Source organism: Pseudophryne corroboree, chromosome 10, assembly GCF_028390025.1.
Source record: "Pseudophryne corroboree isolate aPseCor3 chromosome 10, aPseCor3.hap2, whole genome shotgun sequence".
Lineage (NCBI taxonomy): Eukaryota > Metazoa > Chordata > Amphibia > Anura > Myobatrachidae > Pseudophryne > Pseudophryne corroboree.
This window is the reverse complement of record NC_086453.1, coordinates 291,342,596-291,358,169: the sequence shown is the minus strand read 5'-3', so window position 1 is coordinate 291,358,169 and position 15,574 is coordinate 291,342,596. Positions and strand designations below refer to the sequence as shown.

Below are 15,574 nucleotides of genomic sequence, written 5' to 3'. Positions count from 1 at the left end.
TTCAAAATCTTAAGGCATACGACACACATGAAAATGCTACCTTTTATTGCCTTCTCTGACACATAGCTCACAATAACATCCCTGTGTTGTGGTGGACATATTATTTGCAGATATACGCCACTGGAGATGCCCAATCTCCTCTGATCTTGGAAGCCAAGCAGTGGAGGGCCGAGTCAGTACTTGGATGGGAGACCACCAGGGAAGACCCAGGTACTGCAATTTCTCTAACGTCCTAGTGGATGCTGGGGACTCCGTCAGGACCATGGGGAATAGCGGCTCCGCAGGAGACAGGGCACAAAAGCAAGCTTTTAGGATCACATGGTGTGTACTGGCTCCTCCCCCTATGACCCTCCTCCAAGCCTCAGTTAGGTTTTTGTGCCCGTCCGAGCAGGGTGCAATCTAGGTGGCTCTCTTAAAGAGTTGCTTAGAAAAAGTTTTTAGGTTCTTTATTTTCAGTGAGTCCTGCTGGCAACAGGCTCACTGCATCGAGGGACTTAGGGGAGAGAAGTGAACTCACCTGCATGCAGGATGGATTGGCTTCTTAGGCTACTGGACACCATTAGCTCCAGAGGGAGTCGGAACACAGGTCTCGCCCTGGGGTTCGTCCCGGAGCCGCGCCGCCGACCCCCCTTGCAGATGCTGAAGATTGAAGAGGTCCGGAACCAGGCGGCAGAAGACTTTCAGTCTTCATCAGGTAGCGCACAGCACTGCAGCTGTGCGCCATTGTTGTCAGCACACTTCACACAGCGGTCACGGAGGGTGCAGGGCGCGGGGGGGGGGCGCCCTGGGCAGCAATGTATAATACCTGTATGGCGAAAAATACATCACATATAGCCCTTGAGGCTATATGGATGTATTTAACCCCTGCCAGATATCACAAACTCCGGAGAAGAAGCCCGCCGAAAAGGGGGCGGGGCCTATTCTCCTCAGCACACAGCGCCATTTTCCCTCACAGAAATGCTGGTGGGAAGGCTCCCATGCTCTCCCCTGCACTGCACTACAGAAACAGGGTTAAAACAGAGAGGGGGGGCACTGATTTGGCGATATGAATATATATTAAATGCTATGTTTTGGTGTGTGCTGGCAAACTCTCCCTCTGTCTCCCCAAAGGGCTAGTGGGTCCTGTCCTCTATCAGAGCATTCCCTATGTGTGTGCTGTATGTCGGTACGTGTGTGTCGACATGTATGAGGAAAATGTTGGTGAGGAGGCGGAGCAAATTGCCTGTAATGGTGATGTCACTCTCTAGGGAGTCGACACCGGAATGGATGGCTTATTTATGGAATTACGTGATAATGTCAACACGCTGCAAGCCGGTTGACGACATGAGACGGCCGGCGAACAAATTAGTACCTGCCCAGGCGTCTCAAACACTGTCAGGGGCTGTAAAACGCCCATTTACCTCAGTCGGTCGACACAGACCCAGACACGGACACTGATTTCAGTGTCGACGGTGAAGAAACAAACGTATTTTCCTTTAGGGCCACACGTTAAGGGCAATGAAGGAGGTGTTACATATTTCTGATACTACAAGTACCACAAAAAAGGGTATTATGTGGGATGTGAAAAAACTACCTGTAGTTTTTCCTGAATCAGATAAATTAAATTAAGTGTGTGATGATGCGTGGGTTTCCCCCGATAGAAAATTATTGGCGGTATACCCTTTCCCGCCAGAAGTTAGGGCGCGTTGGGAAACACCCCTTAGGGTGGATAAGGCGCTCACATGCTTATCAGAACAAGTGGCGGTACCATCTACAGATAGGGCCGTACTTAAGGAGCCAGCTGATAGGAGGCTGGAAAATATCCTAAAAAGTATACACACACATGCTGGTGTTATACTGCGACCAGCGATCGCCTCAGCCTGGATGTGCAGAGCTGAGGTGGCTTGGTCGGATTCCCTGACTAAAAATATTGATACCCTTGACAGGGACAGTATTTTATTGACTATAGAGCATTTAAAGGATGCATTTCTATATATGCGAGATGCGCAGAGGGATATTTGCACTCTGGCATCAAGAGTAAATGCGATGTCCATATCTGCAAGAAGATGTTTATGGACACGACAGTGGTCAGGTGATGCAGATTCCAAACGGCACAAAGATGTATTGCCGTATAAAGGGGAGGAGTTATTTGGGGTCGGTCCATGGGACCTGGAGGTCACGGCAACTGCTGGAAAATCCACCGTTTTTTACCCTAAGTCACATCTCTGCAGAAAAAGACACCGTCTTTTCAGCCTCAGTCCTTTCGTCCCTATAAGAGTCATATCTGCCCAGGGATAGAGGAAAGGGAAGAAGACTGCAGCAGGCAGCCCATTCCCAGGAACAGAAGCCCTCCAACGCTTCTACCAAGTTCTCAGCATGACGCTGGGACCGTACAGGACCCCTGGATCCTACAAGTAGTATCCAAGGGGTACAGATTGGAATGTCGAGACGTTTCCCCCTCGCAGGTTCCTGTAGTCTGCTGTAACAATGTCTCCCTCCGACAGGGAGGCAGTATTGAAAACAATTCACAAGCTGTATTCCCAGCAGGTGATAATCAAAGTACCCCTCCTACAACAAGGAAAGGGGTATTATTCCACACTATATGGTGGTACTGAAGCCAGAAGGCTAGGTGAGACCTATTCTAAATCTGAAATATTTGAACACTTACAAAAGTTCAAATCCAGATGGAGTCACTCAGAGCAGTGATAGCGAACCGGGAAGAAGGGGACTATATGGTGTCCCGGGACATCAGGGATGCTTACCTCCATGTCCCAAAAATTTGCCTTTCTCACCGAGGGTACCTCAGGTTCGTGGTACAGAACTGTCACTATCAGTTTCAGACGATGCCGTTGGATTGTCCAAGGCACCCCGGGTCCTTACCAAGGTAATGACCGAAATGAGGATTCGTCTTCAAAGAAAATGGACGACTTCCTGATAAGAACAAGGTCCAGAGAACAGTTGGAGGTCGGAGTAGCACTATCTCAAGTAGTTCTACGACAACACGGGTGGATTCTAAATATTCCAAAACCGCAGTTGTTCCGACGACACGTCTGCTGGTCCTAGGGATGATTCTGGACACAGTCCAGAAAAAGGTGTTTCTCCCAGAGGAGAAAGCCAGGGAGTTATCCGAGCTAATCGGGATCCTCCTAAAACCAGGAAAAGTGTCAGTGCATCATTGCACAAGAGTCCTGGTAAAAATGGTGGCTTATTACGAAGCGATTCCATTCGGCAGATTTCACGCAAGAACTCTTCAGTGGGATCTGCTGGACAAATGGTCCGGATCGCATCTTCAGATGCATCAGCGGATAACCCTATATCCAAGGACAAGGGTGTCTCTCCTGTGGTGATTACAGAGTGCTCATCTTCTAGAGGGCCGCAGATTCGGCATTCAGGATTGGGTGCTGGTGACCACGGAGGCCAGCCTGAGAGGCTGGAGAGCAGTCACACAGGGAAAAAATTTCCAGGGAGTGTGATCAAGTCTGGAGAATTCTCTCCACATAAATATACTGGAGCTAAGAGCAAATTTATAATGCTCTAAACTTAGCAAGACCTCTGCTTCAAGGTCAGCCGGTATTAATCCAGTGGGATAACATCACGGCAGTCGCCCACGTAAACAGAAAGGGCGGCACAAGAAGCAGGAGGGCAGTGGCAAAACTGCAAGGATTTTTCGCTAGGCGGAAAATCATGTGATAGCACTGTCAGCAGTGTTCATTCCGGGAGTGGACGACTGGGAAGCAGACTTCCTCAGCAGGCACGACCTCCACCCGGGAGAGTGGGAACTTCATCGGGAAGTTTTCCGCATGATTGTGAACCGTTGGGAAAGACCAAAGGTGGACATGATGGCATCCCGCCCGAACAAAAAACGGGACAGGTATTGCGCCAGGTCACGAGACCTTCAGGCGATAGCTGTGGATGTCCTGGTAACACCGCGGGTGTAACAGTCGGTGTATGTGTTCCCTCCTCTGCTTCTCATAACCAAGGTATTGAGAATTATAAGACGTAGAGGAGTAAGAACTATACTCGTGGCTCCGGATTGGCCAAGAGGGACTTGGTACCCGGAATTTCAAGAGATGCTCACAGAGGACTAATGGCCTCGGGCGCTAAGAAGGGACTTGCTTCAGCAAGTACCATGTCTGTTCCAAGACTTACCGCGGCTGCGTTTGACGGCATGGCGGTTGAACGCCGGATCCTAAGGGAAAAGGCATTCCGGAAGAGGTCATACCTACCCTGGTCAAAGCCAGGAAGGAGGTGACCGCACAACGTTATCATCACATGTGGTGAAAATATGTCGCGTGGGTGAGGCCAGGAAGGCCCCACGAAGAAATTTCAACTAGGTCGATTTCTGCACTTCCTGCAAACAGGAGTGTCTATGAGCCTCAAATTGGGGTCCATTAAGGTTCAAGTTTCGGCCCTGTAGATTTTCTTCCAGAAAGAATTGGCTTCAGTTCCTGAAGTCCAGACATTTGTCAAGGGAGTATTGCATATACAGCCCCTTTTGTGCCTCCAGTGGCACCGTGGGATCTCAACGTAGTGTTGGGATTCCTAAAATCATATTGGTTTGAACCGCTCAAATCTGTGGATTTGAAATATCTCACATGGAAAGTGACCATGCTGTTGGCCCTGGCCTCGGCCAGGCGAGTGTTAGAATTGGCGGCTTTGTCTTACAAAAGCCCATATTTGATTTTCCATTCGGACAGGGCAGAACTGCGGACTCGTCCCCAGTTTCTTCCTAAGGTGGTGTCAGCGTTTCACCTGAAACAACCTATTGTGGTGCCTGCGGCTACTAGGGACTTGGAGGACTCCAAGTTGCTAGACGTTGTCAGGGCCCTGAAAATATATATATATATAATTCCAGGACGGCTGGAGTCAGAAAGTCTGACTTGCTGTTTATATTGTATGCACCCAAAAAGCTGGGTGCTCCTGCTTCTAAGCAGACTATTGCTCGCTGGATTTGTAGTACAATTCAGCTTGCACATTCTGTGGCAGGCCTGCCACAGCCAAAATCTGTAAATGCCCATTCCACAAGGAAGGTGGGCTCATCTTGGGCGGCTGCCCGAGGGGTCTCGGCTTTACAACTTTGCCGAGCAGCTACGTGGTCAGGGGGGAACACGTTTGTAAAATTCTACAAATTTGATACCCTGGCTGAGGAGGACCTGGAGTTTTCTCATTCGGTGCTGCAGAGTCATCCGCACTCTCCCGCCCGTTTGGGAGCTTTGGTATAATCCCCATGGTCCTGACGGAGTCCCCAGCATCCACTAGGACGTTAGAGAAAATAAGATTTTACTTACCGATAAATCTATTTCTCATAGTCCGTAGTGGATGCTGGGCGCCCATCCCAAGTGCGGATTGTCTGCATTACTTGTACATAGTTATTGTTACAAAAATCGGGTTATTATTGTTGTGAGCCATCTTTTTTTAGAGGCTCCTTTTGTTATCATACTGTTAACTGGGTTCAGATCACAAGTTGTACGGTGTGATTGGTGTGGCTGGTATGAGTCTTACCCGGGATTCAAGATCCTTCCTTATTGTGTACGCTCGTCCGGGCACAGTACCTAACTGAGGCTTGGAGGAGGGTCATAGGGGGAGGAGCCAGTACACACCATGTGATCCTAAAAGCTTGCTTTTGTGCCCTGTCTCCTGCGGAGCCGCTATTCCCCATGGTCCTGACGGAGTCCCCAGCATCCACTACGGACTATGAGAAATAGATTTATCGGTAAGTAAAATCTTATTTTATCATTGCCCGCATGTCACACACATTGCGATAAGTGAGCACAGTAAAGAGTTGACATATTTTGGTGTTCGGACCTTTGATTTAATCCCCTGCGAATCTACTTCCCAATGGGATATGTGCAGGATGAATGACGTTCATTTTTCTCATGTATTCGGACACCTCTATATAAAAGGCATCAAAATGTACCAAACATATTGACCATTGGTTATAGAAAATTCCTGCACACCGTTAAATCTAGCATTAGACTAACAGTTGTTTAAAACTTAGTTCATATTTCGCTTGTCTGGAAAAAAAAAAAAACATTTTCAACGGAACTCCTTGAATTTTAAAAGCAAGTACTTAATTAAATTTTTTATTTTATCTGGTATTCGTATTTGAACTCTCAAAAGTCCATCTGAAAGAGAGTGCTCCCTAACAAGATTCTTCTCTCTTTTTCTCTCCTGTGTTTAACCATAAAACTTACTGACTCAGGGGATCACCACTGACTGTAACCGGTATACACTATAAAACGACAATTTGTCATAATGTGTATGGTTACCCAGGTAAGAAATTATTTCAAAATAGACTAGTCAGTTTTTTCAGTGGATCACAAACTTTAATATTTACCTAAATCTGTGCGTCTTCTCCTACACCCTACCCTTATGCAAATGCAATGTGTTACTAAAGGCTGACGGGTAAAATAGTACACCTGTGTCTACGATGGTCTAAGTGTCATCCTTGTGGACACATAATAACCAGGTACAGTAGAAATCCAAAATAAAGCAATTATAATAAGGCTTTTTAACGATGACCACCAAATAAACCATTTTGATTTGCACAAGTATAATGGTGACAAGGGTCTACTTGTAAAAATGAATGAATGCTTTGTAGACACTTATCTCCGTCTATGATGGCGACTGACAGAATCCAACGCTTGGAATCATAACTGACTGTCTGTAAAGCCCAGTTCCATAAAATAAGCCACAGTAGACGTGTGCAAATAGATGATTTGTGTTACAAAACTCCCCTATTCTGTCTTCGGGTTGGGGTCAGGTGACCAGCGGTCAGGATACCGACGCCGGTACCACAGCCGCCAGAAAGCTGGCAGGTGGGGAGGAGGGGGGGGGGCGCTCGCCGCTGGTTCTATTCCCACTCTATGGGTGTCGTGGGAATAGTCCTGGGCCCCCTGCCGGCATTCTGGCTGACGGGATCCCGGCGTCGGTATGCTGACTGCCAGGATCATAACTACATCCGCTATCTTCTGCAAAGTTTAACTTAAGAGACATTTCAAGAAATAAACTACATATGAGGAGCTTAATTCTTACCTGCCCTTTATAAGGGCTGGTCTTCAGTATGCCGAATGTCGGGATCCCGGCGCACAGTATGCCGGCGCCGGAATCCCGACAGCTATTCTCCCTCGTGGGGGTCCACGACCCCCCTGGAGGGAGAATAAAATAGTGTGGCGCACGCAGCGAGCCCGCAACGGGCTCCTTTGCGCTCGCCACGCTGTCGTATGCCGGTGGTCGGGCTCCCGGCGCCGGTATGCTGGTCGCCGGGAGCACGAGCGCCGGCATACCGTACTACACCCCTTTATAAGGAATTGCATTGTCCTGTCTGGGGATGAGTACATTAGATTACACCATTCAACACAAAGATATATATACACAGTATTTATATCCTTTTTATTGAGTACGGTGTGTGTTTGTGTTGGTGGGAGGGTTATTAAAAGGTTGCTGGAACGGTAAGGAGGAAGAGGGAATATTTTGTTTACTTAACCTGCTCGGAGATTACAGGTCACATCAGCATACAACCTCCGTACTTTCATCAGACTATACAATACATGGCAAAGAATACAAAGCAACAGATGTGTACAGTAAGGGGTATATTTACTAAGTGTCAGCTTCTCAAAGTCGCTGCTTGTCCAGCGTTCTCACCTCCCGATTTAAGCTGCAATAATATTAAATAACTCCAAAACCTGAAGTGCAGCGTTATCGAGCTGTAAACCGTAACAATTTCCAATAAGGTTTTTAGCTTTTGTGCTGCAAATTCTATTTTCTAAATTTTTTTATTTCTCCTACGTCCTAGAGGATGCTGGGGACTCCAAAAGGACCATGGGGTATAGACGGGATCCGCAGGAGACATGGGCACTTTAAGACTTTAATGGGCGTGAACTGGCTCCTCCCTCTATGCCCCTCCTCCAGACCTCAGTTAGACTCTGTGCCCAGAGGAGACTGGTCACACACTAGGGGAGCTCTACAGAGTTTTCTCTAAAAAAGACTTTTGTTAGGTTTATTATTTTCAGGGAGCACTGCTGGCAACAGGTATATAAGGGAAAAACACTTATATAAGGTTATCCCTGTGTATATATATATAGCGCTCTGGTGTGTGCTGGCAAACTCTCCCTCTGTCTCCCCAAAGGGCTAGTGGGGTCCTGTCCTCTATCAGAGCATTCCCTGTGTGTGTGCTGTGTGTCGGTACGTTGTGTCGACATGTATGAGGAGGAAAATGGTATGGAGGCGGAGCAATTGCCTGTAATAGTGATGTCACCCCCTAGGGAGTCGACACCTGACTGGATGGTCTTATGGAAGGAATTACGTGATAGTGTCGGCACTTTACAAAAGACTGTTGACGACATGAGACAGCCGGCAAATCAGTTATTACCTGTACAGGCGTCTCAAACACCGTCAGGGGCTCTAAAGCGCCCGTTACCTCAGATGGTCGACCCAGACACGGACACTGACTCCAGTGTCGACGGTGAGGAAACAAACGTATTTTCCAGTAGGGCCACACGTTACATGATCACGGCAATGAAGGAGGTTTTGAACATTTCTGATACTACAAGTACCACAAAAAAGGGTATTATGTGGGGTGTGAAAAAACTACCCGTAGTTTTTCCTGAATCAGATGAATTAAATGAGGTGTGTGATGAAGCGTGGGTTTCCCCCGATAAAAAACTGCTAATTTCTAAAAAATTATTGGCATTATACCCTTTCCCGCCAGAGGTTAGGGCGCGTTGGGAAACACCCCCTAGGGTAGATAAGGCGCTCACACGCTTATCAAAACAAGTGGCGTTACCGTCTCCTGATACGGCCGCCCTCAAGGAACCAGCTGATAGGAAGCTGGAAAATATCCTAAAAAGTATATACACACATACTGGTATTATACTGCGACCAGCAATCGCCTCAGCCTGGATGTGCAGTGCTGGGGTGGCTTGGTCGGATTCCCTGACTGAAAATATTGATATCCTGGACAGGGACAGTATATTATTGACTATAGAGCATTTAAAGGATGCATTTCTATATATGCGAGATGCACAGAGGGATATTTGCACTCTGGCATCAAGAGTAAGTGCGCTGTCCATTTCTGCCAGAAGAGGGTTATGGACGCGACAGTGGTCAGGTGATGCGGATTCCAAACGGCATATGGAAGTATTGCCGTATAAAGGGGAGGAGTTATTTGGGGTCGGTCTATCGGACCTGGTGGCCACGGCAACGGCTGGGAAATCCACCTTTTTACCCCAGGTCACCTCTCAGCAGAAAAAGACACCGTCTTTTCAGGCTCAGTCCTTTCGTCCCCATAAGGGCAAGCGGGCAAAAGGCCACTCATATCTGCCCCGGGGCAGAGGAAGGGGAAAAAGACTGCAGCAGGCAGCCTCTTCCCAGGAACAGAAGCCCTCCCCCGCTTCTGCCAAGTCCTCAGCATGACGCTGGGGCCTTACAAGCGGACTCAGGCACGGTGGGGGCCCGTCTCAAGATTTTCAGCGCGCAGTGGGCTCACTCGCAAGTGGACCCCTGGATCCTGCAGGTAGTATCTCAGGGGTACAAATTGGAATTCGAGACGTCTCCCCCTCGCCGGTTCCTGAAGTCTGCTTTACCAACGTCTCCCTCCGACAGGGAGGCGGTATTGGAAGCCATTCACAAGCTGTATTCCCAGCAGGTGATAATCAAGGTACCCCTCCTACAACAGGGAAAGGGGTATTATTCCACGCTGTTTGTGGTACCGAAGCCGGACGGCTCGGTGAGACCTATTTTAAATCTGAAATCCCTGAACACTTACATACAAAGGTTCAAATTCAAGATGGAGTCACTCAGAGCAGTGATAGCGAACCTGGAAGAAGGGGACTATATGGTGTCTCTGGACATCAAGGATGCTTACCTCCATGTCCCAATTTGCCCTTCTCACCAAGGGTACCTCAGGTTTGTGGTACAGAACTGTCACTATCAGTTTCAGACGCTGCCGTTTGGATTGTCCACGGCACCCTGGGTCTTTACCAAGGTAATGGCCGAAATGATTCTTCTTCGAAGAAAAGGCGTCTTAATTATCCCTTACTTGGACGATCTCCTGATAAGGGCAAGGTCCAGGGAACAGTTAGAGGTCGGAGTAGCACTATCTCAAGTAGTACTACGACAGCACGGGTGGATTCTAAATATTCCAAAATCGCAGCTGATTCCGACGACACGTCTGCTGTTCCTAGGGATGATTCTGGACACAGTCCAGAAAAAGGTGTTTCTCCCGGAGGAGAAAGCCAGGGAGTTATCCGACCTAGTCAGGAACCTCCTAAAACCAGGCCAAGTGTCAGTGCATCAATGCACAAGGGTCCTGGGAAAAATGGTGGCTTCTTACGAAGCGATTCCATTTGGCAGATTCCACGCAAGAACTTTTCAGTGGGATCTGCTGGACAAATGGTCCGGATCGCATTTTCAAATGCATCAGCGGATAACCCTGTCTCCAAGGACAAGGGTGTCTCTCCTGTGGTGGTTGCAGAGTGCTCATCTTCTAGAGGGCCGCAGATTCGGCATTCAGGACTGGGTCCTGGTGACCACGAATGCCAGCCTGAGAGGCTGGGGAGCAGTCACACAGGGAAGAAATTTCCAGGGCTTGTGGTCAAGCATGGAAACGTCACTTCACATAAATATCCTGGAACTAAGGGCCATTTACAATGCCCTAAGTCAGGCAAGGCCTCTGCTTCAGGGTCAGCCGGTGTTGATCCAGTCGGACAACATCACGGCAGTCGCCCACGTAAACAGACAGGGCGGCACAAGAAGCAGGAGGGCAATGACGGAAGTTGCAAGGATTCTTCGCTGGGCGGAAAATCATGTGATAGCACTGTCAGCAGTGTTCATTCCGGGAGTGGACAACTGGGAAGCAGACTTCCTCAGCAGACATGACCTCCACCCGGGGGAGTGGGGACTTCACCCAGAAGTCTTCCACATGATTGTGAACCGTTGGGAAAAACCAAAGGTGGACATGATGGCGTCCCGCCTCAACAAAAAACTGGACAGATATTGCGCCAGGTCAAGGGACCCTCAGGCAATAGCTGTGGACGCTCTGGTAACACCGTGGGTGTACCAGTCAGTGTATGTGTTCCCTCCTCTGCCTCTCATACCCAAGGTACTGAGAATCATAAGAAGGAGAGGAGTAAGGACTATACTCGTGGCTCCGGATTGGCCAAGAAGGACTTGGTACCCGGAACTTCAAGAGATGCTCACGGAGGACCCGTGGCCTCTACCTCTAAGAAAGGACCTGCTCCAGCAGGGACCCTGTCTGTTCCAAGACTTACCGCGGCTGCGTTTGACGGCATGGCGGTTGAACGCCGGATCCTGAAGGAAAAAGGCACTCCGGATGAAGTCATCCCTACCCTGATCAAAGCCAGGAAGGATGTAACTGTGCAACATTATCACCGTATTTGGCGTAAATATGTTGCGTGGTGTGAGGCCAGGAAGGCCCCTACAGAGGAATTTCAACTGGGTCATTTCCTGCATTTCCTGCAAACAGGACTGTCTATGGGCCTAAAATTAGGGTCCATTAAGGTTCAAATTTCGGCCCTGTCGATTTTCTTCCAGAAAGAACTAGCTTCAGTTCCTGAAGTTCAGACGTTTGTCAAGGGGGTACTGCATATACAGCCTCCTTTTGTGCCTCCAGTGGCACCTTGGGATCTCAATGTAGTTTTGGGGTTCCTAAAATCACATTGGTTTGAACCACTCACCACTGTGGACTTAAAATATCTCACATGGAAAGTGGTAATGCTGTTAGCCCTGGCTTCAGCCAGGCGTGTCTCAAAATTGGCGGCTTTATCCTATAAAAGCCCTTACCTAATTTTTCATACGGACAGGGCAGAATTGAGGACTCGTCCTCAATTTCTCCCTAAGGTGGTTTCAGCGTTTCACTTAAACCAGCCTATTGTGGTACCTGCGGCTACTAGGGACTTGGAGGATTCCAAGTTGCTGGACGTAGTCAGGGCCCTGAAAATATGTTTCCAGGACGGCTGGAGTCAGAAAATCTGACTCGCTGTTTATCCTGTATGCACCCAACAAGCTGGGTGCTCCTGCTTCTAAGCAGACTATTGCTCGTTGGATTTGTAGTACAATTCAGCTTGCACATTCTGTGGCAGGCCTGCCACAGCCAAAATCTGTAAAAGCCCATTCCACACGGAAAGTGGGCTCATCTTGGGCGGCTGCCCGAGGGGTCTCGGCTTTACAACTTTGCCGAGCAGCTACTTGGTCAGGGGCAAACACGTTTGCTAAATTCTACAAATTTGATACCCTGGCTGAGGAGGACCTGTAGTTCTCTCATTCGGTGCTGCAGAGTCATCCGCACTCTCCCGCCCGTTTGGGAGCTTTGGTATAATCCCCATGGTCCTTTCGGAGTTCCCAGCATCCACTAGGACGTCAGAGAAAATAAGAATTTACTTACCGATAATTCTATTTCTCATAGTCCGTAGTGGATGCTGGGCGCCCATCCCAAGTGCGGATTGTCTGCAATACTTGTACATAGTTATTGTTACAAAAATCGGGTTATTATTGTTGTGAGCCATCTTTTCAGAGGCTCCTCTGTTATCATGCTGTTAACTGGGTTCAGATCACAAGTTGTACGGTGTGATTGGTGTGGCTGGTATGAGTCTTACCCGGGATTCAAAATCCTTCCTTATTGTGTACGCTCGTCCGGGCACAGTATCCTAACTGAGGCTTGGAGGAGGGTCATAGGGGGAGGAGCCAGTGCACACCAGGTAGTCCTAAAGCTTTTACTTTTGTGCCCAGTCTCCTGCGGAGCCGCTATTCCCCATGGTCCTTACGGAGTTCCCAGCATCCACTACGGACTATGAGAAATAGAATTATCGGTAAGTAAATTCTTATTTTAACCTTCGCTGAACAGGCAGAGTAAATTGTTGGTTGCTATTGGTTACTGTCCTTTTTACCCTTTGCCCAACACTGGTAAATTATCTTGTATGGCTTACAGTTTACAACTTTATTATCCACCATGACTGTGAACAATCTAACAGTGCTAACTGCTATCTGTTCCGTGCTCACCTCTGACCTGCAGGAATAGCCTTCACAAGCGATGGGCGGCACATGGCTCTAGCAGAGAGACGGGACTGCAAAGATTACATTAGCATATTTGTGTGCAACGACTGGCGCCTGCTAAGGGTGAGAAATGTCTTTGTACACATGTTGGATGTCTGTTCATTTAATACCTACATATCTTGGTACTTAGTTTGTAGAATTTACTACGCTGCTTTCAGGGGACTTTCCTGGATTCTTTTTTGGCAGTAAACAAGGTGTCTAAACATAGCACTACAATTTCCATCCTCCTCCGCACACACGCTCCTTAGACAAAGCGTCCATAATGTGAAGTGATTACGTTAATTGGGGCTGAAATACATTCCGTCCTGCGCGCATTATCCTTCTACAATGCGTTGATCAAGGAATGGAATGCAGTCACTGCACCCAGTCAGTAGTTAGTTGGTTTATTTATATTTAATATCTGTGTATTATATTATGCAGCTGACAAGTCTGACACTTGTAAACTGTCCACAGCTCGAAGGGGCTGTCACACTTGTACATATCCTCGTTCAACAAATACGAGCGACTTTGCTTGGCATTAATATGTTCCAAAATGAAAGTTGTGAAATGTCGGATATAATGCCGTAAATTATAATCATTTACAGATGGGAAAAGCATCGTTATTTAATAGAAAACTAATGCCGAATTGCTGGGGGGTTTTTACACTTTGTATGCTTAGATGTAATTAGAAGTGTGAGCTTAATTCATTAGCGTTAATAGCAATAGTTTTATTGTGGAGATTGTTAAAAAATTGGATTGACAAAATACTAAATAGTATAATAAACAATATTGTTTATGTAGCAGTCCTTCAGGTTTGTCTTTATGCAGTTCATTGATTAGTTAAACTTCAAATAATACATTAATGAAGTAAAAAATAAAGAGAAGTCCATTATCACATTTTTTTCTGGACTGTATTGCTTCTGGAAATAGTACGTAAACTCGTGTTAACCAATTATATCTACATACTCTTTAACGCTTTACAATTGGAAGCTAGCGTACTCTTCTGTAAGTGGGGCCGACCCTGGGTGTCGAGTGCCGTGAATCCCCAATTGTCAGCAGGGCGGTGTAAGAAAAATGTTGAGGTGATGCTCCCATGAAAAAGGCCCTGGAAAGAACACTGGAAGCTAAGCGGCGGACCAATCACGGGAGGGGGTGAGGTTAAGGAAGCCGCCAGTAAAGGGGACAGGGGTCACTGCAGGGGCAGTGTGGCTAAATTACATGGGAAGGTGGAAATCCCCATAATAGAGAGAGGACCTAGGCCGCAGCTGAGCCCCACGATCTGTGTGTGGGGCTGGGGGTTGAGAGCTGTAATTGAAAAGCGCGGCAGAGCTGTGATGCAGGGTCATAACCATTGTGTGTGGGCAGTGCCAGGGTACTGGGGTGTTATTGTCTCACGGCACCTGCGTTTGGCTTGCAGTGTGCCTATATAATAGGCCCCGCACCCTCAGCATGACGACACGCGCTCGGGCACTGGTGATACATAAAGAAATGCAGGGCTGTGATATAGTAAAGTGAAGCTGAGCACCCCGTGAGGCTTCTGTAGCGCTTTTGAGCACACCAGTGTAACATACTGATAAACATTTAGACAGACCGGTGATCCATATATTTAATGCTGCTAAATCTCTATTTGCAAAGAACTGGAAGTCTCCTGTGGCACCTTCATTAGCGGCTTTCAGGCCTGGGGGCACTTTGTGGCCTTGATGGAATATATTACGAGCTTGCAAAACATCTCCCTAGCCACTTTCCATAAGGTTTGGTTCCCATTGTATCAGTCCCAATCATCACCTTTCCTTGGTCTCTGCAAACGTTCCCTCTTGCCAGCTTTCTCGTTCGTCTCCTCCCCTTCCTCACCCCTCCGTTCTTTGACTTTGCTTCTGCTCATTACATTCAGTGTTGCCCTTCTGATTTTTTATCATGTACTGCCCCCTTCTTACTTTTTTCCTTTTTAACTTGTGAATTACACCCTTGTTTAGGTTTATTTTGTGTTTATACTATTTGCCCGTTTGGCCCCGTCTGGCCGCACGGGCCACTGGCTATGCGTCATTGTTTTATGGGTTTATCATTCTCTCATTGTTTATACAATTTTGTTATGTGGGTACTGTGCTTGCCATTTGTATTGTAATTTTGTTTTTGGACAAATAAAATAAATGTGTGCTGTGAAGCCTGCATGAGCAGGGGGCTGCTGGGGTCACTGATTGTCCGAACCCATAAGCAGCCAGGGTAGAGGATGCGTCCGCAAGGAGGTGAGCTGGCCACACATGCACCTCATACCCGCTACACAGGGACACAACGGATTCCACATTTATTATAAAGCTAGGCTGGGACCGTACAGTGCTCAGTTTATTTGATGTTCAGTAAATGAAGCTGTACTGGCACATGTTCCATCATAACGCCAGTCATCGCTGTTCCTCATGTCAGCATAACTGATGTGCATTGCACTTTGCACAAGTTGTCTCTGGGAACTATTAATGTCAGAACAGACTCATCTCTCCCCCCAGCTGTCACAACATGTACTTAGGGCGATATGATGATTGTGCACTGGACA

General features: G+C 47.6%; 1 protein-coding gene and 1 pseudogene across 2 annotated transcripts in view; both read left to right on the top strand.

The window, feature by feature from the left end:
- The window catches only part of WRAP73 (WD repeat containing, antisense to TP73), a 124,920-nt gene that overhangs the window by 94,023 nt on the left and 15,323 nt on the right, over window positions 1-15,574 (top strand). For both annotated transcript variants that reach the window (XM_063943372.1, XM_063943371.1), the window contains one exon: window positions 13,010-13,113. In XM_063943372.1, coding sequence (XP_063799442.1) covers window positions 13,010-13,113 — 104 coding nt within the window. The remainder of the gene's footprint in view (window positions 1-13,009; window positions 13,114-15,574) is intronic.
- Window positions 103-222, top strand: LOC134967101 (5S ribosomal RNA; annotated as a pseudogene).